Here is a 24,734-nt window from a genome sequence, read left to right on the forward strand (position 1 = left end):
TTGATCCAAAGCACATAACAATATCATGGGCTAGAACGGTATTTATCGCAGACTTCTACGAAAAGTATCACAGGTTATCCCTGATAAATTCTAAACACAGTATTCTGCCATGGTATTTATCACAGGCTGTCGATATTTCCAAGATTCAGAATTGATCAGAACAAAAAGCTCTAGTTCTACTTTCCTAATTTTTTAAGCTATATTGGTTTTGTAACCACAAAACTGAGGAAGTAATTCACCTCCTTCCATCATTCTACTCAAATTAACTGTTTCCAGTGCAAACATATTGCATTTTTCAAAATTGATAAATGAGACTTTTCACAGCAAAAAGTTTATTCGTTCACTTTTACTGTGCGGAGGTGCGTTCTTTTTCTAACAATAGTCAACGATTGTTGTTATGTCAAAAATTATTGTTGAAGTGTCATTGTTAGAAATTGTTGGATTTTTTACAAATCATTTAGGAACGATTTATTGTTAGAGATTGTTAGACTGTCAAACCACCAGCTAAATTTCTTTTGAGAATACTTTTATTTCCATTATTATTATACCAAAAAATTTTGTTTTTTATTCAAAATAAATTATCTTTCATCAAAAAATTACAAAACTCTCTTTTTATTTTCATTTTTTCCCCTTAATTCCAAAAGAAAAAAATCTTTGAGTTTGTTTTGTAAACAAAACATACACTTTGACACATCAACAATCTCATGAGGGTTCAACTCACATCATGGAGGTGAGTTGGAAATAGTTACGATTTGTAACTATTTGACACTTCAAAACGAGTTTAGGAACGATGTTCATCTGTCAAATAGTTACAAATCGTAACTATTTTGTAGTTTAGGAACGACAAAAGTTAACGATAGTTAACAATAGTTAACTATTGTTAGAAAAAGAACGCACCTCGGCTGTGGCGATCTCAATTACATAATCTATCTAAATTACATTGTGACAGCAATATAGCATCACTTAACGCGAATTGAATTAAAATGTTGACCTTCACACAATATGGCTGTGCTAACGACAGCAGCGGCATCGGCGACGGCGGTGAGCGACCAATCACAATGTTGCAACAGCATCACATTCAGCATTTCGATTGATTGCATCCTCTTGGTGCGCGCGCAAATATATGCCACGCTTAGAGGTCTGCAATCGAATGTAAAATAATACACAACATCCATTCCCTTTGTTTTTGTTTTTTATTCACCTCCCTTTAACTACATATAATAATACTACTACACAGCCACATGCTGTACCACAGATGCATGCAATTTGAAGCAAACTTTATATTGCGGTCAAATGATTACATACGAGCCCGCACAGTTGGGGCTGTATAAGAGTAGATGATGACATCACGACTCTATTGGCCACCAACACAATTTTCTAAGAAGCTCGTAAATTCTATATAATATGTGCCCCATAGTTGGATTCTGCTATTGATGATGCCCTATGCAGCGCTGTTTGATGTGGTGAAGCGTGCACCAGCGCACTACATGACGTTGAGAGGACAATACAACAGCCAGCAGCAGCAGTGAGCGGCCCGTCAATCTTAGTCGAGATTTGTTTAAAAGACCCCTTGAAAGGTCATGTGCTTCCTTGGAAGCGAAAACAACTTTTTTTTCTCCCTCCGCATATTCGCGCGCACATACCAGCAACGACCACGGCGACAAACTCAACAAAAACACAAGCCATAAATGGAGATTGCAGCAATTTAGTACGACAGCAAACTTTGCATCCAATATGATTACAATTTACAGTATTAAGAGTTAATGACGGCCATTGCGCCATTTTTCGTGCAACTGTTTATATGGAAATGATGGAGGTCCTCAACATCCCCAACTTTCCATTCCCCCAACTCCTCTATTTTCTACCTATATATCCAGCAGCCATCAATGTACACATTCAAGTCCCAAGAAACGTAAACAAGCGTATAAATTTGCAAATCAGAAAAGTGTCATTGACCAGGCAAGTAGGTAGGCAGGCAGGCAAGCAAGCTGGTATAGAATATGGAGAACGTTTGCGCAGATCGTATACCATCAAATGACAATGATTGTTAAGATGAGATCACATCAACAAAAGATATTTGTTCAAGTTTTTTGTTTGACGACGGAGAAAAAGGAGGAGGAGAACAGAACTCTTCATGAGAACAATCAAAAAATTAAAACAGAAAAAAAAAAACAATAAAGAACCATTTAACTACTTAATCATACCATTTATGCGGTCAAATTTGTTTAAAGTCCATAAATTTCTTCCCACAATATTTACCTGGAAATGAAAAGAAAAAAAAAAAAAAACAGAATTAATTAAAATGTTCTTGCTTAGTTTACTTGTTTATATATTTTTTTTATTGCAAATTGCCATAATCTACCCTAAAATTAGGTATATGTATTTTGAGTTGGCAAGTTCTTGCACGCAAGTAGCCTACATGCATTATCTTTCAAATTTATATTTGTATTTGATGTGACGTAGGAAGCATGAGCCACTTGCAAGCCAACTTGCCTGCAACTCCATATTTTTTGGTTTTGTTTATACTGCTTTTCTAATAAATTGCATGCAAGAAAGAGTTTCAAAAACTTGCCAAGTGACGTTGTTTGATTTGACAAAGGCTAATAATTCAATTGCTTCTCTAATGGTTTCAAAATTTGCATGGAATTTGCGAGTAAATAAAAAAAGTGAGCTTGTGCTGGTTAAAGTGTAGATGCAAATCCGATATGCCACCAGGCACCAGGGTCCTCACTAATGACCTGGCGATCAATTGCGCTGCCAGGAAACCTCATTAGTAGGCGTTCATAGGAAATGCCACCAGAGTCGAGCAAAAGTGTTGACGGTCGTTCCCATTTTCTATCAAGGAGTTTTTGGGTCAGCTTCTTCTTCACGATTGTGTGGAAAATGTAGTTGTTAGGGCTGCGTTAACGTGTTTTTTGAATTAAAAAAGAGTTAATGTTTATCGAATTAAGAATAAAATATGAAATTGTGTTGAATATTGGTGTTCAATTTGTTCCAGACTTTTTGGCAGTGTTTCGTAGTTTTATTTCCTTCTGAGAGAATTCTCTCCCAACTCTCATTAATTTGACAGACTGCCTAATTTAGTGCACAAAAAGTCTGGAACAGACCTAAAGCCAGAAATATAATTAGCGGATGGAGTCGGAAGCTACTGTCAATTGCTGTTGTTTTCCATAAGTTTTCATCCGACGAGTGCGCTCACAACCGCACTCGACAGATGAAAACTTATGGAAAACAACAACAATTGACATTAGCATCCGACTCCATCCGCCAATTATAGTTCTGGCTTAATATGTCATATGCATGTTAAAAGAACTGTAAAATCTTGACACCACTATTTTGACACATTTTAAAAGGTCATGAATACAATACAATATTTCGTTTTTAACACTTTTTGAAGATGACAATGAAGCTACATATATATACATATGTACATACAAACAAATCACAGTACACATAATAAGGTAATATATTCCGAAAAATGTCAAAATTTGTTTGTCAAAAAATGGGCACCAATCTGTCAGGCCGGCCTTTAATTTTTATATTTCAATCGCAGTAAACAGGAAATTTGTTTTTGTTTTAATTTATAAAATGTCATTTGAAAAAATTATAAATAGAAAAATAACAAATTTTCTGCGTGTTTCGTCTCCGAAAATAGTAAATAACTGTTAAAAAATTAGTTGTGTGCGTGGTTTTTCGGTTTTTGTGCGTTTTTCGTCGGTAATTTAAACAATTAAGAATTACGGTAGTTGACATTGGTCGCCAAATTGTCATGTTTTGACAATTTGGCGACCAATGTCAGTTCGGAATATATTACCTTTTTATGTGTACTGTGCAAACAAATATCTGAATTTTGTAGTTAAACATTTTTGACGTTTCAATTTGTATAAATTTTAGATCTTTTCAAATAATCGTTAAGATTGTTAACTAATTTTGTTCTCAAGTGTAAACTACTCAAATCCACAACAATCAAGACATTGGTCTTAACTAATAGTTAAAAACATCATCTGCACTATCTATGACTTGTTTGCATTGATGCCACGCATCACATACCATCATCATCATAATCGTACACAACAAACCTAACCTAACCAAACCAAACTAACACAACATACCATTCTTAGAACTGCAGGTTCCGGCTTTCATTGTCAATGCAAAGGTGCGTTAAAAAATCACAAGTGAGTTTGTAGATATTATAGATATTATACTCTAGTATTTCAACATTTTAAGAATTAAGTGTTGCCACTTTGAGTGAAAATAAGTAGTAGGTAACAAATTAAATATACCTAATTGATGTTAAATAGTATGCGCTCAGCCTTATTCAGATTGTATAGTTCTAAGGAACAATAAATAGCAGTTTATGATCGAACATGTTGAAAAAATCAAAAGAAAGTTGCATTTCTCTCATGTGTTTCCAGCGCCATCTCTGTAAGTTGCTGCAGCATTTATAACAACTTAAAACAATCATCTCATTTCTGGGACACTTAGTACCAAGTGGTACGGAGTTTTTCTCATTTTCTTCGTTTTCTTTATTTTTTCTGGTGGCATTTTGTGTTGTCTTTAATTTCTCTCAATGATTTATCATGATTTATGAGGTAGTAGCTTCTGTTGGGTTGGTTGGTAAGATCTTATAAATTTTTGCAGTATAACAGTATGAGTAACTTATAATGGCAGTAATTCTTCTCCGACATCACATCAAGACCAAGAGAAGCTAATGCAATTGACGGTGCGGTGTAGTGCAGTGCGGTGTGTGGCGTAAAAAGAACGCAGAATGCGTATTGTTGGTTAGGTATAAAAGATGAATAACCCTGACAGACGAAAGAAGAGACACGGAACTATGAATAAAATGTGCAAAGTAGAAAAGATATATGTACTTGTAGTTGGTGTGTTGTTGCTTCTGCTGTTGTACAAAACCTGATCATAAAGTTTCATTTTCAATCTTCGTGGTTCGTTGATCGCGCACACTATTTCAATCGAAGGACAGCAATAAGATTGATGGAAATTTTAGCCTCAAGACAGATTTTTATTTTAAGTCCACCTTTGTGCTGCTTTGTGCTAAAAATACTTTTTTTTCATTAAGGGGGAAACTATTTAGTTTGTTCTTTTCATATTTTATAGAAACAACAACAAAATATATGAGAGGGTCATGCAAAGTCAGACATCAAAGTTTACACCCACACATGACATGTCTGCATGACGAGCTAAGCTATAGCTCCAGCGAATGATTTACAAATTGGCCCAGTTTTAGTTTTCAAGTAAACAACTGTGTAAACAAAAAAAAAAACATGATCGTGTCACGTTTATATAAACTTTTTTGGTATTTTTCTTTCGTAATAGAATTTTTTGTTTAAAGAGCTTAAATGTGTTATCATTGAAGAATTTCAACAATGAAGAAATGACATTCACAATTTATAAATGACGTCAAAGCTTAAGAATTAAGCGTCAATATAATTTAGAAACATAAAGAAAAAAAGATGAGGTTTGTATAACAGTGTAACAGAATAGAAATTTTGAAATATATCCTGCTATTTCTAGAGGTTATGTTTTCCCATTTCATTTTAAGATTATTGGATTTAAGTCCTAAGCATAAACAAAATCTAGAAACATAAGAAAATAAAATGCACGACTGGGTCGCACGAACTTGCTCTTAGAGTTAAAGTTGCTTACATTTTTAAGACTTTTTATATAGAAATTTGAAAAAAAAATAAAATTCGTTTTTTTTAAAAAATGAAATAAAATCTGAAATTAAATTGCCCTCCAAAACAAGTATGCAGTTTTGATTGATATATTAACATGCATTTTTAGAAAAAAAATTTTCAAAATCGTTAGAGCCGTTTTTTAAAAAACTAATTTTTTATAAATAATTTTTTGGAAAAAAAGTTTAAAAAAAAAATTGGTATGCCATTTTGTAGAAATCACTAATCAACATCTAAAAACAAAATTTCAAAAAAATTCAATGTCCCGTTTTCGAAAATTTGATTTTTCAAAAAAAAATTTTCAAAATTTTTTTAAAAATCCAAAAATATTTTTTTTTTTTATTTTATTTTTGGTTTATATTTAGATTATATAAATGCTTCTTCACAAAAAGTTTCGTTGAAATCGAATAAGCAGTTTCGGAGATAATTGGATTTGAAAAAAACGGTTCTATGGCAGGTACCGTTAATAATGATTTTCAAAAAAAATGTTTTTCATTGAAAGATAGACCTTAGCTCAAAACTAACATTTGAATTTTTTAAACAAAATCGTTGGACCCGTTTTCGAGATATTTCAATTTTACTAAAATCGGTATATGACAAGTACCGTTATTTTTGGTCCAAAAAAATTAATTCCAAAAACCCCTCTGGAGAGTCGCCAAATAACGCTACATACCAAGTTTGACATTAATCGGTCCATCCGTTTAGGCTGTAGCTCCTTATACAGACAGACAGACAGACTGACAGACTGACAGACTGACAGACAGACAGACAGACAGACAGACGGACTTCCGGGACCCACTTTTTTGGCATTGTCTACCATCGTAATGTCATGGAAAAATGTTATCTCAACTTTTTTTTTTTGTACGAATACATAACTTGATATATAGTACCTATATCGCAAGTAAAAATGATGAGGTTTGTATAACAGTTTAGAATAGAAATTTTGTAATATATTCTTTCTTTTGGGACTTTTTTTGATGTTTGAGAAATTGTGGGCCTAGTCTTTTGAGATAATGTTGCAAAGCAAGAACAACGGAGCAAGTGTGGGTATGGTAGATAAGTAGGAAAATGGTGGACAATTTTGAAAGGAAATGTTTGAAAATCAAGTGAAGGAATGTTTGATTTCAGGCACGTAGTAGCCTTCTTGCAGAGCCAGATTTGGGGATCTTGACCCAAAATGTTACTTCGTCTGGATGAAAAACATAAATCAGGTCAGAATAGACTATCACTATATGAATGGCACTGCGAATGTTAGTGCATTGCCATTTTAAACCCACCGAAATATTACAATTTTCGGTCATTGTTAGATTCTCACAAGAGAGTATATGCCTCACTGCCACAACACTTGCAGTGCCCTGAGTTTGGTGAATGTTTGTCCGCGTACTCTTTTAGTGGAACTGACCTGATAACTGTTTTAACTTGCTTTCGCTTCCGGGGAAAGATCCCCTGGTATTTGGTGCTACAAAACCATGAAGATCCAGGGCCTAGTGACTAGTTACTAGTTTGCAAGAATGATAGGGACCTACTTATTCGTGACAATGACAATGGACTTGTTAATTGTTCGTAAGACACAGTACCTCTGAAAATATGTCTAGATGGTTGTAGAATTTAGAACCTCTGGCTTGAAACTCCACCGTACTAACCATTTCGCAACAGGGTACTGCTTCTCTTGCAGACTGTTGGATTATAAATTTTTTCATCCAAAAAAGAAATGTCAAAAATGGGATCAACATAAAAAAATGTTGCACTACCATTTCTTAACAAGTGATTGCCTGTTAAATCTACCATGAAATTCATTTTCTTCATGTTACTCATTCTTACCAATATTTAAACCCTATCCAAAGAATGAAGAAGAAGACACAAAAACAACAAAGGTCCTTGTGAGTGCATAAAGATATCATACTTTTTTATTTCCCCTGTTTGTCATAAGAAGAATTACAACTGGAAGCAGAAAATGCCGCACTTTGTCGTATAGTCGTAGTCGAATCGACCAGCCAGCCAGCGGCGCGTAGGAAGATTCTTAAAGAAAAAAGGGACTTGCACAATGCACAAGCCATAAGCCCATAAAACAGCAAACAAACAATCTGGAAGATATCGTCTGTCGTAGGATGGGACGTGACTACAAAATAAAAACAAAATAAAAAAAAAACGTCCGCCGTCGTCGTTGAATCGAACCCAATGTCAACCATCAGCATTTCCGGTAGTCCGGATGACGTGTATTCCCGTTTCCTTGTTTTATTTATATTTAAATCCTTTTTTTTTTTCTGTTATATTTTTAGTTCTTTAACTATCTTGTGTTATGTTTTTGTTCGTTTGTTTGCATATAGAAGAGATAATATTATTCTGCACTCAATCAAAATTGCTATAAATTCTATACAAGTTTCCTTCCTTCACATGACGTCATCTTGATTTCCTGCCGTGTCCACAACGCCACACATTCAATTTTTCATCACCCCTAAACTGAGCTAAAATATGAGCAAAAATAAAAAAAAATCATAATATTTTTTGCAAAAAACATATCCCTTGGCATTGATAGCATTTTGTGTGTTTGCATAAAGCAATTTATTTTATAAAATAAGTGGAATTTGCTTGCTGTGCCTTTAATAAATATTTGCTCTTTAAGTGAGTTCTCTGATTGTGATGCAAGCTTAATGTGTTATCAATTTTTAACGAGTTATCAAAGAACTCCAACCCACAACGTGGAGTCAATGAATTTACACGATGACTCAGATCTTGCATTAATGCAGACGAATAGTGTTATGGTTGGTTTTCATTTTTATTTTCCTCAATCCAACTTCAACATCATAACTTTTTTTGTAGAAATGATTTTCAACGAATGTGTTTTTTACACTCTGTGAGGTAAGGTTGCATTCAGCAGTCTGAGGTGTTCACGGTGTTTCAACTCACTCACCACTCAGCGGAGTTCACATTCAATTTATAATGCACGGGACGTCATCAAAATGAAAAATGTTTATTACTTTTTATTCTTTATATTTTGATGAGTGAGAAGTATAACTTCAATCGCGTGTACATGTTTACACACACTCTTTTTATAAACATCAGTGGAGACACTGCACCCCCAAAAATTTTCTGACATCGGATCTTCCACTTCTTATAAAATTCTACACTAAAGTGGGGTAACTTTTTAACGATCCAGTCTGTCAAAACAAAATGTCAACTTACAAGGCCTTCCTATTCATTTTCCCGCGCCTAAAAAAATAAGAAAAAGATTGGATTCCGCAAAAAAGTTTCTGACGTATTGATCACCTCCGAAATCAGCCTCGGCATTCCTAACGCAGGTCACCTAATAAAATTTTTAAGCGTTCTAATAATGAATGAATGTTTGGAAAGAATTAAGTTTTTGTATAGCAGTATAACAGTTTGGTTTATATTTCTTTTCTCAAAAAGCAAGTATACTTTGTAGGAAATCGATTTTCTAATGAGCCTACTAAAGAGATCAGTCATCACAGGGGTTCCTCTATGATTGTCTCGCTGTACCCAGAATCTATGTACATGAAAAATTTCCCACAAAATTTGCCGCTTTTTTACAACTCTACCTTTTTTACTATATTTTATCTATGAATCTCTATACAATTCTCCCCCAAAAAAACAAAAACAGAACAACAGCAACTTGTTTTTCTTGGCATGCTGCCATTTTACTTTTCAATATCCTCTGGCATCATATTCATCAGAGTTTTTGAATTAAAATTTTTTGAAAAATATTTTTGATGAAAAACGAAAATTTAAAGCAGCGCCGAGACCGAGAAACCTTTCTCGTTGGGCTTAAACTGTGTAGATGTTTGCTAAATTTATTTTGTGAGTCAGACGTGCTTTTATTTTTGTCGCCGTCATCCGAAAAATAAAACAAAATAAATATACACAAAATGTATATATTCGGCAAGCGAAGCGAATTAAATTTAAAGTAAACAAGTCTGACCTCTAGAGCGCTATACATTTATGTATTGAAACAAAACCAACAAGAACACTATCAATATAAATGTGTGTGAGTATTTTATCTTTGCTTTCTGTAGATGTTCATTTTAAATTGGTATACTTTTTTAATTTTCGGTTTCTATAGTATTTCATTTTTTGTTTCTTTTGGCGGGAATATTGACATATGATGTCATCCTTAAAGCTTTACTGCTGGTTATTTTTTTTTTTTAATTTTGAGTGGATAGTATTTTTGTGGTTGTCGGCCCCACCTACGAGTGGTTTTTTTTTTGCCTGACCTTGTGTTATTATTTATTTTATCGAATTTCCATTTATACGAATGTTTGTATTTTGTCATTCCGTCAATTCTACTTTGGAATGTTTATATAAGTTTAAATGTGTTGTGTTTTTTGTTTTCGTCAAAATCAGTTTAAACTGTCATCTGTCATTGAGGATTTTCAGTTGGAATATTTAGCACTTGTGTAATGGAAATAAGAATATTACAAAACTATAATGGCATTGTCTTGAGAAATGCCCACACAATTATGAGACAAGTTGAAAAATCACGTTTTAACGTTTGAGTAATTGCTTATTGCAACAGAAAAAATTGGGAAGCATTTCCTCTAACAATAACTGTTATAATTTTCCCATTGTTAATTAAATCAAATGTTCTGGAAATTGTCATCATAAAAATTTTTACAGTTAAAAACCGTTAGCTTAACATAGCCTTGTAAATCATTGCGTAGATACCCCTATTTTAAACTTCCTAATTCCAATATGACAGTTAATTGCATAAAAAGCTTGATATTATTTTTATTTTTGAAGATATTCAAAAAATAATGCTTTGCTTTGCAAATAGTGCAAAACGCATTTTCTCCACTTTGTATATAGTAAGTCACACACAATAAACCGTGAGACAGCCTTCAATGTCTACTTCTATTGCAATGTCCGCCGCCGCCGCTGCTTTATACATCAGCAAAATATAAGATAGAAAATAAATAAAACTTGCGTAGTCGAAGAAACCAGTAGCATTCCTATAAAACTTCACTTCTCCAAAAACGGTGCATGAAAATTTCCATAAATGGTACTCTGTGCTGTTTTAAGTGTCCACCTCAGCACAATACAACTATACTTATACCTGAGTATAAATAAGAAAAGTAGAAAAGTGTGATGCACACTTAAACTCGCCATAGGCATCGCTCCGTGTGTATAGTGCGAGTGCATCACATTTTTTTTTTCTACTATTGCAATGCTGACAACTTTGCTTTGTAAAATACGCAATATGCAACCTTGATTCACATGCAACAAACTACTAGCTACTGGCTGCCTCTAGAGATACATACTACAAACGAGACTGTTATACCTAATAGATGTACCCTGCTTGGAATAGAGTAGAAGCACAGAGGAATGAGTTGCATTGCGAGACATATATTTCAATCGGATAAAGTTGGTTACTCAATCTAACATCATCAACATTTTATAGGTTATCTATTGCTAACCGATTATTATTATTATTATTATTGGATGCTATGCAGAGACAAACGATCCATAGAATTTGCTTTGCAGGACAAAGAGCCATATATATAAGTTTAGATTATCAAATTCAAATGAAATGTCATTATTTTCCTATAAAATTTGCAATCTACATCGAGTGTCTGTCGTTAAATTTAATTCACCAGGGTCAAAGAATCAAATTAAGTTGGCGCCAGTGTAGAATCTACTACTTCAATCTTAAAATATGTTTTGTCTTTTATATTTTTAAAATTTATCGGTTCAGTGTGAATGATTTTTTTTTTTTGTTGTTGTTCGTGTCTTCTCATGATTTATAAATATTTTTATATTTTGAGAAAAGGGGAGACCCCCTTTTTGTATATGGTGAATAGTGGTATAGGGTGATTAGATTTTTTATAGAACATCGAGGATTTTAATATTAATATATTTTATTTGTTATACAAAATGTCTGTGTCTATACAAATCCGGGTCTAACGCCGCACAGTGGTAAAAATGATCCATCTAGGTGGACATTTGGTTGAAATTTGAATGCAATTAAGAGACAAACTGGACTTTTCACAGTTATAAGGAATGATTGACAACTATGAAACCACCCAATTTATTTCATTTGAGAAAATTTCTCCAGCTTAACAGAGCAGTCTTTTCAAAGCAAAAGATGATTCCAGGACTTTGCACATAATGCAATTTTTTTAAGATTACGTGTTTTAGCTCTGTTTGTTTTCAACCGAGTTTATTTTTTTTGAGAATTGTCAACAGTTGTCAGCACTATATGTGTATATGCAACACTTAAAGAATTTTTTGTTAACAATACCCAATAAACACTGGAGAACCATTTGAATTAAGAATTAAGAGTCTATACAATTTTTGAAGTTCTGTAACTTTTTTTGCCCACCTTTGCCCACCTTCCGGGTTTCGTTGTCCGGACGAGTAATTCATATAGATTACACAACGGTAATATTTGAAGCCATACACAACCATAAGCGTGCTATATTGGAAATTTTCTTTGAAAATTTAATTTTTACGGAATGATTTAATTAAAATCTGGAGAGAACAAACCGCTCAAGAAAAGGATTTTGATGTTCGCAACTATTTGAATGAACAGATTATTTTTAAAAGTTTTGATAATGAGAACTTTTCAGTTTTTTGAGAAATGGGTTATATGACTTTTAAGCCCAAAGAAGAAAAAAAAAAAATCAGACCAGTTTTATGCTGTGGTTCCCCATGAGTGTGATTTAAATTTTAGTGCCACAAGTAACGGCGCATGAGCTCAAATGGATTTAGGTTATTCAAAAATATGTAGTTTTGATCATAATTATTAAGACGAATTAGAAATACATAACTTTTGGTATATAACCTAATTTTCTCAAATCAATATTGCTTTCAAGCATTCAAAATGATTTCAAAAAGCACGATTTTGACTTTACTTCGACATTGAAAATAAAACTACAGATTCGTCAATTTTTAACCAATTTAATATTTTTTTTTATCTATTAAGAAATATAGGTACCTATATATATTTTATGGTTAATGATAAAAATCGAAAGCCAGTTGAAGTTGGATTGTGTGCACAATAGGTGTCAGAAATCAATTAAAATTAAATGAAAAAAGAAAATCCGATTAAAATAGATTTTTCGAACAATTTTGTTAATTTTTTATCGAAAACTATTCGAAACTATTTCAGCTGATATCGAAGCAGAAGTAAAGTAAAGAGTTTACTGGCAGCAATAGTTTTTTTTTATTAGTTATAACTTCGAAAATAAATAAAATCAATAAGATAATTTTCAAACACATGTTTCAATTCTATTTCGAGTAAATGTGAAATGTAGAAACTAGCTAATAATTATTAAAATCTGCAGAAAATAATCCTCTACAGTTAATAAACATATACTCAGTATTTGTAGTAGATAATTTACAATTTTAATGCAGTTTATGAGTAATGTCCACCTAAAAAGTCCCTTTTTACCAGTGTGCGCCGTTAGCTGGCGAGCACTGAAAAAGTAAAAATACGTTCAACTCTAAAAGTTCACCCGCCATTTTAACGACGTTGCCTGAATTTTAGAGCTAATGTGCACACCGCCTAACAGATTAAACGATGCCATCACTGATCTCCATTAATTCAATGGAACGTGACGTACAATCTATCCCTATCTTTCCTGTGTTTAGAGCGAGATAGAAATGAGCAAAGGTACAGCTAATGTCATCTTCAATTTACAGCAGAACTGTTATACTCTGCAGGAAACCCACTATCCACCGTTTCATAGAGATCAGTATATACTAAATTTATGTGTATTTATGGAAATTCAAAGCTGTTTTCACAGATACCTCGTTAATAAAGAGAATTGAATCCGAGTCCAATCAGGACTTAGGGTTTTGTAAACCAAGATTGAGTTGAATGCCGCTTGAGCGCACAAGAAGTTAAGATTATTAAAGTTTTCCGTGAGATTATTTTGACGCGACAGTCTCACTACCTCGTTTAAGCTTTACTTATTGCCTAGGTTAGCTTCTGAATGCTCTCGTACGTGACAGTCCAAATAGAAAGTCGTCAACGTGGCAGCGTCATGCGTCAAACAAAGGCATGTTTATATCTTCCGTTAGGGCTAGGAACTTTTTCCATGGAACTCCAAGAAACAAAAAAACTTTATTTTAGTACTCTTGTAGCTCTACCAAAAAGCTTGTTTCAAGATTATAGTCAAAGTATTGCAAAGATGTTAATAAAATAAACTATTTTTTATTTATTCAAAGAAAGAGTTCTGCTTTTTGACGAATTAATCATCTTGTTCAGACATTTTCTATTTGTTTAACAATTTCGAAAAAAGTTTTCTGATTGATTTCAAATATATGGCGATGACGTATCACAGCTTGCCCATGTAAAGTAGGTATATATTTCTTCTACATTGCTCAACTGTGTATAAACATTACTTCACCTAAGTGCTCGATATTCTTTTTATAGCAAAGTTGAAACGTTTTCCCCTCTTGACATCACTTAAATTCCTTTCCGTTAAGTGGGTATAGCTACGAGTACATACAAAATTTCACACTTAAAACAAAATTCTCTCTTTGAATTTTATTTGATTCATCAGAAAATTGTATTGTAAACAGAAACCGTAGCCAAAGCTACACATGGAACACCTTTAACTTCCGCAAAACAAACATACCTATAATAATTTGCCTATATACCCCTGCCCACACACACCTGGTTTTAGCGCATTAAAGAGAGGGTCTTATTATACTCGTAAATCTCAATAACCATTTCATTTCGATAATGAATAGTTTTCTAGTTTTATACATGAGTAGAGTATAAGGCCCTACTGGTTTCACATTTTAAAAATTCAAATAAATAAAATGAAAAACAATTAATGGTCAAATGTGGGAACCCACACAATTGAAATCCGCATTCATTTATTTTAATCTTTTTTGGTACAAAAGATGTCAACTCCCTGATGATATGGTGTATATTCACTATTCAGATGGTGGTCCGGACCGTTAATCACTGTCAAATTCAATGACTTAATCCCTTTTTTTCGGGTTATTGTAATGAAATGAATATCTAGGTTGACTTTCACTGGTTTTATGTTTGTGTAAACACGATGCCTCATAGGTAACGAGTAATGACCTATTGGGAATAATTTTTGCAATGGGATTTGGGAATTTCAACCGAAACAGATGTTCTTTCATAGAAATTTATGTAGCTCTTTTCTTAATTTCGTTGATATAAATGCCTAAAAACTTTGGGTAATTGAAAATGAGATCAGACACAGTAACCGCCAGATTATTGCGTCGACCAAAAATGGAACCGGGGAGCTAATCACAATTTGAATCAATTGACATTTTGATATTCTTTGATTGAAGATTGAAGGTGTGACAGGTGTGCAGCCGTTGGTCGTCGAGTTTAGAATTTAATGTCAAGTACAACAGCAAAACTGTTATACTGGCTGCATCATGCGTCAAAAATACGCATGTGTGTACCGGACCTTGGGGTGAAGCAGTGAAGTGGGAGAGTTGTGATCGAGATCATAGCAATCGATAAAAAAAAGAAAATACGGGAAGTTTCACAAGAGTGTATCCGACTTCGTCGGATATGGTCTTTATAAATCTTATTTCACGTTAAATCACGTTTTTGACATTTGATACAAGTTTTCTTGATCCACAAAACCAGTTGGTCTTGTTAAAAGAGTAAATCTTAATTGAAAACACTTATTCTCCTCAATTGAGTTCAACAAGTCATATCGATCTGCATACCAAGTTGGTCAAACTTTGAAGAAAAAATTCAATTGAAATCAGATTCTTGTCCAAAAAAAAATTGCTCAATAAAGTACGTCTGTTTGATGCATGGGTGATTTTTCAAACAATTTAAATGATTTTTTTCTCACTTTTCTCAAATTACTATAGAAAAAGATGTTCGAATGACCTAATTCATCATCATAATAATCAGCAGCAGCTGTGGGCAAATTGTTACTCAATTAAATTTTTTCCATTGTATAGATTTATAAGTGCGCAAAAAAAAAAATTAATACAAAATAAACTACACTTGTATCTACTACATTCCTTATGTATTGCGTAATAAAAATTGTTGCGTGATGATATATCTAGATCATTTGCTTGTTGGCACCGTGTTGTCGTCTGACACGAACCCATGTTGGAATTTTTTTATACAAAAAATAACTAAATAAACTGGAACATGAAGAGGAACACTTCTGATTAACAATCAGTATGGCAGTTATAGGCAGAAAGTTCTCAATGTGCTGAAAAATGTGTGTTTATCATTTAATTTTAAGTCACGACATAAGCTAGTTTGTATGTTAATTAAAAAACAAAATGTCATTTAAAATACAATTCACTTGATGTTTGCAAAAAACAATTGTGATTTAATTAAACCGCGCCCTCATGTTACGGAAAATAATGTGTCGTTTCTATTCAAATAGAGACATCAAAATTCATAATATGATGTCGTATTTAGATTAAAAAAATTAATAAATATATTTATACTTTTAATACGTATTCCTGTTAAATTTTGCTTAATCCAGTAATCAAACAAAGTTATTTAGCACGGGTCACAGCCAGCTTTTGTATAACAGTTTTTTTTTATAACAGAAAAGACTACTTTAAGGCTTGCACTATAACCAGTTTTCTTATGAGAGTTGTTAAAAAGTATTTAAGAAAATGTGAACGAACTTCGGTAATTGAGGTTATAGAAATTTAATGGAGCAGTAACTTCGGAAAAACTTCTTTAACAGTTCCCTAGCTGCATAATAGAGAAATCCATGAAGAACTTATAAATGATTGTTGAATATAAAAAAGTGTAAAGTTTGACATAATGTATATATTTTTATTATTATTATTATAGATCTTCGGCAAGACTTGCTTAAACAGCTTCATGCAGACCTCATAAGTACATTATTATCACTCAAACTTTTCAAACGTTGTTGCTTTCCTTTAACTTTCAATTAAGTTAAGTTGGCGTTTCTGTAACACCTTATAGAACCTAAAATGTTAGTTGACAGGGCTATAAAAAAGCACAGTTATACGAATTGCCAAATTATATAAACTAACGTTTAAGTGATAGCTCATGTGATAGTTTCGTTCGGCAGATTCAAGACACATAATAGGGAAATTTCTGAATCTGTCAAATTCAAATGAGGAAACTCTTGCTTAGATGAACCTGACAGATATAAATTACAAAGTTAATAGACTGCGGGCTTTAATTAGTTTTATTATTATTTTTTAAACTTGATAGTTATCGACTATTAAAAGACTATTGTTTGTTTGAAAAGTTGCGTTCACAAAGAAAACAAATGTCAGAGTCATCAAAGTACACAATTTGATGTTTGAGAGAGAGATCCCTTCAAGCAAACGAGTCCGACCTCGGTCCGAATCGGCTCCGAAGTGAGTCAGAGCTCGACTACGAAACCGGTCCCACGGTGGCTCAAATTAGTATGGAATTTATAATCACCGCGGAGCCGATTGTATATGTAAAGGTATTTTCACCACGATTTCTCCTTCGACTTTGTGTTCATACACAAAAAGTTGCAAGTGTGTGAAATCAACCTCGTTTTTCGCGTTTTGAGGTCGGAGTGTCTTTTCTGAGCTCGGTTTTCTTGGTTGAAGGGAAGATATTACCTTATTATGTTTACTGTGCTATCATGCTTTTTGGGTTTTTAATTCCGGGCAGTTTTCGGTTCCGTTCGATTACTTTATTAAAAAAAAAAACTATGGAACAACGTTTTATAAAACATTATTGTATTGAATTTAATTCTTTACTCCAAGTTACATGAAAGCTAGTAAGTTGATTAAATTCAGATTTACCAACACTTTCTTCTAAACAAAGAAAAAAATAAACACCGGAAATCAAAAATGAAAAAAAAAAAATACAAGGAGGAAACCAAAATAAAGAAAACTGGTTTCAAAATCTCATCACCTTCTGCACAATTCACGAAACCTCTATTATGTCTTTTATCTTCTACACCAGGGTGAATTTGTAATGTCATCACACATCCCCTTGAATTTATATATACAAACTAGCGTGAAGCAAACCCTCAAATGCAACAAATGATATCGGTTCTAGTGTAACATGATCCTTACTCCCATGTGTGTTATTGGATATCCCTTTTGAGTGTTAAGCATGAGACTTGTTCGGTTGGTATGCGTCGTGTCGTTTCGAACAAAATAAGTCACTCACTGTCACTGCTTTGATGACACTGCTGCTTCACCGACCTCCAATCGTTTGACACCACACACACACACACACACACACACACAGCTGAGCAAAAAAAGGGTTCGTTTTTCGTTTAGCGTTCAGCCGTTCAACGTATTCATTTTTCACGGTCAAAACCTTGGCGTGTTTAAATGCAATCCATTAACAAAACTACACAACGGCGGTGGTTGTGTCATAATTTTTCTTTCTTGTCAATGGTCAATGGTGAGGGCCTTCCTTAATGTTTTTTCTTTGCCTCGTTTGGCTTTAAGGTGGAGCATCTGAGTTTTGGGTTGATAGATATAAATGGTGTAATTTAACGTCTATTGCCCAGGTTGTGGTTGTAAACAAAACTCTTCAGTTGGTCTATTTCATTTATATTATTTAACCTCTTTTAACCTAACCTTTTCAAAACTTATACAGAACCATCAGCTTTTTAAATTCAGAAAGAACAAATTGCTAACAGAAATGATATGCGGGTAATTTACAGTGTCTATTGTTGAAAACCAATAAATTGTGTCTTTGCTGTGTCTGGGAATATAATTTTTGTGTTGTTTGGTGGAAAAGATCATTGTACCACATAAAATCAGATAAACTTGGTTTGGAGTTAAGGAGTGTCTTTCTGTGTATATATGTACTTTCAAGTTGCAAAATGTGTACATACATGGTATCTAATGTTAGATGACAAAATACATAAAAAAAGAAGTCAATGGATGTAATAAAATCGTCTGACAATAAAATTTATAGCTTATTCTCAAAGACATCGATTTTAATCGAATTAACTGCTTATTTGGAAAGTCACACAAACTACTGCTGTTTTGCTTTGGGGTTTTTTGACATCAAGATTGTGAAGTAGGTAACTTTATTTTGAAGTTTATAACAGTTTGCTTGAAGATTGTTTAAAATTGTGTTGGCTCTTGAATTGAGAACTTTTGGCATTCTATCTCACCAGTTAAATTATGCGCGAAACTGATCAAAGTAGTTCTGTTTGCTTTGACCATAAGGTGAAAATGTCAAATAAAACAAGAGTGTTTAAATAGCCTCATATATGCTTGAACCAGAGTTAAACTGAAACCCGTTATTTAAAACTTGAACTAATTCTCAGGAAATTTAAAATCCCGTATACCATGAAAGGTAGAGAACAGCGATTTGTTTCGAAAGAAAAACGTCATTCGGGCTCTTATAATTCTGTCCAAGCACAGTTTGCATAATTTTGTTTGCTTTTTCTATAAAAAAAATATATACATATATGCTCGATTGAAGTTATATTTCTCGCTCATAAAAATTAACTTTCGTCAAGAGTATTTTGTATAACAGTTTCACACAGTTGTAATGGTCATGTAGCAGCTTGGTTAATATAGGTAAATGTCATTTTGACATACACTCAAAGAAAAAAAACAACTATTTTAATAGTTAAAACCGGGTTAACTATTTTAAATTGTCATTATTGACTATTATTGAATACGAGTAGTTCGATTGACTATTAAAATAGTCACAAATAATAAATAATAGTTATCTCGATATTAACTATTTTTTCACTGAGTGAATATGTAGGTACATATGTCAAAAAGTAAATTTGTATCCCGATAAAATAGCTAGAAAAGATGTATTACCTCAAAAACAAACATAAAATTGTAATCGTAGATTTTTATTTATTTACTAACTTAAAATTGTAAAGAATTTATAATATTTACCCTATAAAAAACCTTGTAACCGAGTTAAGTTGACGTACCTGAAAAATAAAAGATAAATACATTTTAGCTAAATGTTATGACAGTGTATAAAATATGTAGGTACATAATAAAATAGAAAACAAGTATTTATGTATATGTAGATAAAAACTATTAAGACAGGGGGTTCTTGTCATTTCATATAAAAATTTTGACAAATTTAACAACTACACATTGTTAAACGGATTTACCAAATATGTACCCCGTTATTATAATATCCCATCCTCTCTTATAGAAATATATTGGAGATGGAAGGCTTTACATGCAGCGCTGCAGTAGACAAATTGGACACTTCTTCTAAGGGCAGGACAAAGCGCCACCTTTATTTCAGAATTTTTTTGTTTTCGATGCTATGGAAATGGAAATTGAAATTCTGTTCTTCTGAAAATGGTTAGAAAAAAGTGAAAGATTTTACATTTCTGTGATGTTTTCTCACTTCCACGTGATAGTGCGAAAGAGATAGCCGAAAGAGTCAAGATATTTTAAACTCATTTCAAATCTTTGTACTAACATATAGTTGTCAAAGTGAGTGGGCAAGTGAGGCCAATCATCTTTAGATGATATCTTGGCACAAATTAATAAATTTATGTCTTGAATGCATTTAAGAACACACCTTAAATGTACAACTTATCCAACAGAACCCAAAATACCTTTTTAAAACCTGTATGTCTTTAAATTCCCAGTAGATTCACATACACACCTCTAACTATCTTACTCTCTGGAAAATGTCTGTTTGTTTGACCTAAATTACAAATAACTATGACACTTTATGAAAACCAAATATTTACTCAACATTATTTGGTAATTCCCCAAAATATTCTTAATTTTCTTTTTTTTTACAATTTTAATGCAATGCATTAACCATAATTCATAAACATTTTTAACCAAACACCTCACGTAAACACAATCAGTCAGAAATGTTCCAAAAAAAAAAAAACTCTCTGTGTGTGCATTTGTTTAAAGTTTATATATCTGTAAATAAGTCAGAGGTGTAATGCTGTTTACATTATAAATTTTATAAGGCGACATGCTGTTCTACATTATAAGGTAAACAATTTACACGTATCCCCATATGCATGAGTGTCTGATCTCTGATTTCGGTAGTCAAGGTGGTAATAAAGTTTCGATGGTTTATCGCGTGTAGATGATCTCAAATAAATAGATAGATAGATACCAGAAATAGTTTTTCAAGTGTGGAGAGAAAAATGAAATCGTGCAGTGATTTAACTTGAAGTAGTTTCCAAATTGGGTTATTTGTTATCAAAAATGAAAAAAAAAAACAACAGCTACAAATGCATTTGGAAGCAAGTATCAGGTTCTTTTTTCATTCACAAAAATTTTGTTTGTTTGTTTTTAAATAAATAATTGCCTGGCAGAAGAGTAGATTGAAGGGGTAAGTAGAAAAAAGAGTAGGTGTAAACGTGATTGATGTTATATTTCTTCCTCAAAGAAATCGTACCGTGTAAACTGAACATGTATTTCAAAATTAAGCAGTTTCACACAATATTAATGAACATGTAGCAGCTGGTTTAATATAGGCAAATGTCAGTTGGACATGTCAAAAGTTAACTTTTACCCTGATCAAAACGAAAGAAAAGAAAACTTCAATAATGACTTAAAACGGACTTAATGCTTGAAGCTTATGTTGCTTTCAATTGGCTGTCCAAAAACATCCGGAAGCCACCAAAAGACTTGTGAATTGTTTTATTTGCAGAAACATGACAGATAGAACTCACGCTTCTCAGAAGAGATTATCTCTTCTTGACTTCAAATCAGAAAATTACTCACTTGACTGTTATTCTAGCCAAATTTCCAATAAAACTGTTTCAATCGGAAGGTTTTGTAAAGGCTTGGCCACACCGGAGGGTATGCGGTAGAGGTACGGGTAGTGGTAACGATATTTGTATGAACAAAATTCCACATCTGAACGTTGATATGTCAGTTTGGAATTTTTTTCATACAAGTACCGTTACCTCTACCCGTACCGCTACCGCATACCCTCCGGTGTGGCCAAGCCTTAAGGCATGGTATAAAAAGAGAAGGTATGATCATTAGAAAAAACTCAGTATCGAGAACTGTCAAAACTTATGGCTACTTAAGGTTTTGACAGCCCAGCCCATTGAAATTGTTGTTGTAAATCAATTTGTCTTGGAAGTTGTTGTTGCTTTTGACTTGCCAAATGCCAAACGTCAAAACCTTATTACCCCATTTTGTAAGATGGCGGCTCTAATGATCATACCTTGTCTTTTTATACCATGTTTGTAAGGTTAGCAAATTTGTATGCTTATTGTAATTTCTCTCAAAGCGATTAAGCTGCACAGGCAGATCAACAGGAATATTAATCTAACTTGACTAATTTTGTCAGGGAGTGTGAATGCGTCGAATTTGACGTTTTTGACGATACCTTTTGTTAATATTTTGTTTGGTTTTGACGTAAGCTTATATGCACGCTTAGCTTGATTTACAGTGATGGACAAAACGATAAGACCACTTCGTCTTACTTTAAAAACAAATCATAAAACACATATTTGTATTTCTTTTTAAAAGAAAAAAAAATATTAATATAAAATTTGGCTTCTTAGTCTTTCTTGATAATTCAAACGAAATAACAATTATTTTCTTGATGACATCACACAAACTCGCCACATCCGGTGCCCACAATCACTATACCAATGATGTTTCAATAAACATAATATTTTTCTTTCAAAAATAAAATTCTACATATCTGTCCTTTGCTAAAATAAAAACTTGTTAAACTTGAAATTTTAATTTGACAAATGAACGACAAAAATAAATTAGCCAAGGTCAGCTTTGGAGCGTGTTAATAGTAATTTTTCACATTTCAAGAAATCTTCTACTAATTTATTACTAAAACAAAAATTAATTAACATTTTAAAAGTTTATTTTTGTTTCATGTTGTTTCGTAGACATGCAACTTAGATTTGTTCAAAAAATTTTGTACAACAAATATTTCATATCTACTTGAAATCGTGTATTAAATTTTTCAATCCAAAAATAAAATCAACTTGTGGCTAAAGAAAAACAAAAAATAGCATGCTAACCACACACTTACTAACGTGGTTCCAGGGAACGAAGAAAAAATGAACACATGATTGGGTGATGGGGTAATGAAATGATAATATGATGAGTGATTTTCTTTGCCATTACTCATTGGGTACCTAAAAACCTTTGTTGAATGAATCACCAGCACCGGTTTGCATGTAAGAAATTTATAGGAAAGTGTGATGAGTCATATCCCTCATCTGCTCGAGCGGTGGCGCTGGCGACAGAGATTGTTATAATAGAAACGTCATATTTTGTTGTTAGTTTCGAGGTACGACTCATTTTAAACAATAGATTAATAATAAAATGATTAAGTTATAATATAAATCGTATGTTCGTCACTTTAATTTAGACAGCGTCTTAAAATCATAACAAAGAAGAATGACATCAACTTGACAAACGTGCTGTTGATATCATTAACACAATTAAATCACTTTTTTTGTCTAAGTCATCAAGTGTAATAATCTCAAAAAATTTCTTCCTCAAAGGAAGTTAAAAGTTACTAGTAAGACGTTGTTCATATTGGCCATTGAACTCACTCCCGACATCATAGCAGGACAGTAATAGAACGCAATAATAAATCTTTGTATGAGAAAAATATTTCATACATTGTTATACTGTTATACAAACAAGAAATTTGAACACGTGATAATTAGGGATATTTCAACCATTACTTTGATGAAAATGACAGATGAAAAGTTTTAAAAAAAAAAAAAAGGACTTTATTTTATTTGTTTCTATGCATTAAATATATTTACAACAATGCGAGTGTTTGTTTAAGTAGATAAACAAACGAAAAGTTTCTTCGAGGTGCAGATTTTGACATTTTTAAAACAAAGAAATGAAAAAATCGCTGCCGATTTTGCAGGCGATATTTCATAATTTAGAGTCGAAGGTGGCTAATCGTGACAAAGGTTCAAGAAAAAAGATTTTTTCTTCAAGAATATTAACAGGTTAACGAGCGCCTTTATGTCATCTCTCTTAATTTGAAATGGCCTAAAGCCTAATTGATTAAAAGACGAAGAATATACGAGGTGTCTTTTTATGCCGACTTTTCACGAATCGATTTATACCGCGCGGCGAAGCTTTTCGGCGTAAGTCGACTCGTGAAAAGTCGGCTTAAAGATCAAGCTAGAGACTATTCGAGCCTCTGCATGTTTACGACAAAAAAGTTTTTAATTTGGAGTGTGACTGAATGTAACGCACACTTCATGGAATGTACTCCGTTAATCGCTCGCACATCTGACATCAAGTTTATTATGAGTATGATGACATTTTTTATGTTAAACTTTTTTTTTTTCTAGTGCATGACTAATTTTGGGGAGAATCCCAACTACCCACTTAAATAAACGACCAGCTTAAAAACTCCTCATGACAACATTTATAATTATAATAAAAACAAAGTCCTCGTAATTATGGTGGTTGTCTACTATCTTAATTTCTTTTATTGCATAAGCAGGCTTAATTGTATTAATTTGCGTGTGCTGACTAAAGTGCTTTCGGGATGGATAAAAACATCCCGACAACGCAAGTCCTTGCAGCAAGATACATTTGTATAAAGGCATCAAAAAAATATGTGGGTTTCCTTCATTTTTTAATGTAATGCGTAGGTATATTTTTAATTAATTATAACAGTTGAAGTTATAGCTTCACTTATAACGCCAAGTAAAGACTAACATCTTACTTTATTTCGGCACGCACATATCCTTTTGTGACCATGACCCAGGTCTTAAGGTCTGTGCTGTCTATAAATTTCATGAAGGGTGACCGGGAAATGAGAACTTTGCGGTGAATATTAGGTTAATCGATTTTTTCAAATGGAATTCCATCATCCTGAGGGAAATGATGAAGTCATCTGCTTCGAAGGGTATAGCACATTGTTCGATGACAGAAGGCCTGGCAAACCATCCCTAACTTTTTTGCTTTAACGACCGCGACGTCTTTTTTTTTGATTTTGTGTTTTTACTATATATGTGTTTGTGTTTTGTTATAAAAACTAAGAATTGACATCGTTAAAGAATGTTTATCGGGATAGACATACATGTTTAGGAATTCATGTGTGTTGACGAAGTTATTATGTAGAAGAAAAAGTAGGGCACTAGGGAAACACAAAAA

The 24,734-nt window shown here is 32.9% G+C and overlaps 2 protein-coding genes across 2 annotated transcripts in view; one reads left to right on the forward strand and one right to left on the reverse strand.

Annotated features, from left to right (window-relative positions):
- Positions 1-24,734, reverse strand: part of LOC129914368 (unc-112-related protein) — a 64,473-nt gene that overhangs the window by 33,780 nt on the left and 5,959 nt on the right. The window lies entirely within an intron of this gene.
- Positions 9,510-24,734, forward strand: part of LOC129914369 (beta-galactosidase) — a 31,248-nt gene continuing 16,023 nt past the window's right edge. Inside the window, exon 1 of the mRNA XM_055993579.1 lies at positions 9,510-9,696. Within this exon, the coding sequence (XP_055849554.1) occupies positions 9,691-9,696 (6 nt within the window). The 5' untranslated portion in view covers positions 9,510-9,690. The remainder of the gene's footprint in view (positions 9,697-24,734) is intronic.

The sequence above is a fragment of the Episyrphus balteatus genome, chromosome 3 (genome assembly GCF_945859705.1).
Source record: "Episyrphus balteatus chromosome 3, idEpiBalt1.1, whole genome shotgun sequence".
Classification (NCBI taxonomy): domain Eukaryota; kingdom Metazoa; phylum Arthropoda; class Insecta; order Diptera; family Syrphidae; genus Episyrphus; species Episyrphus balteatus.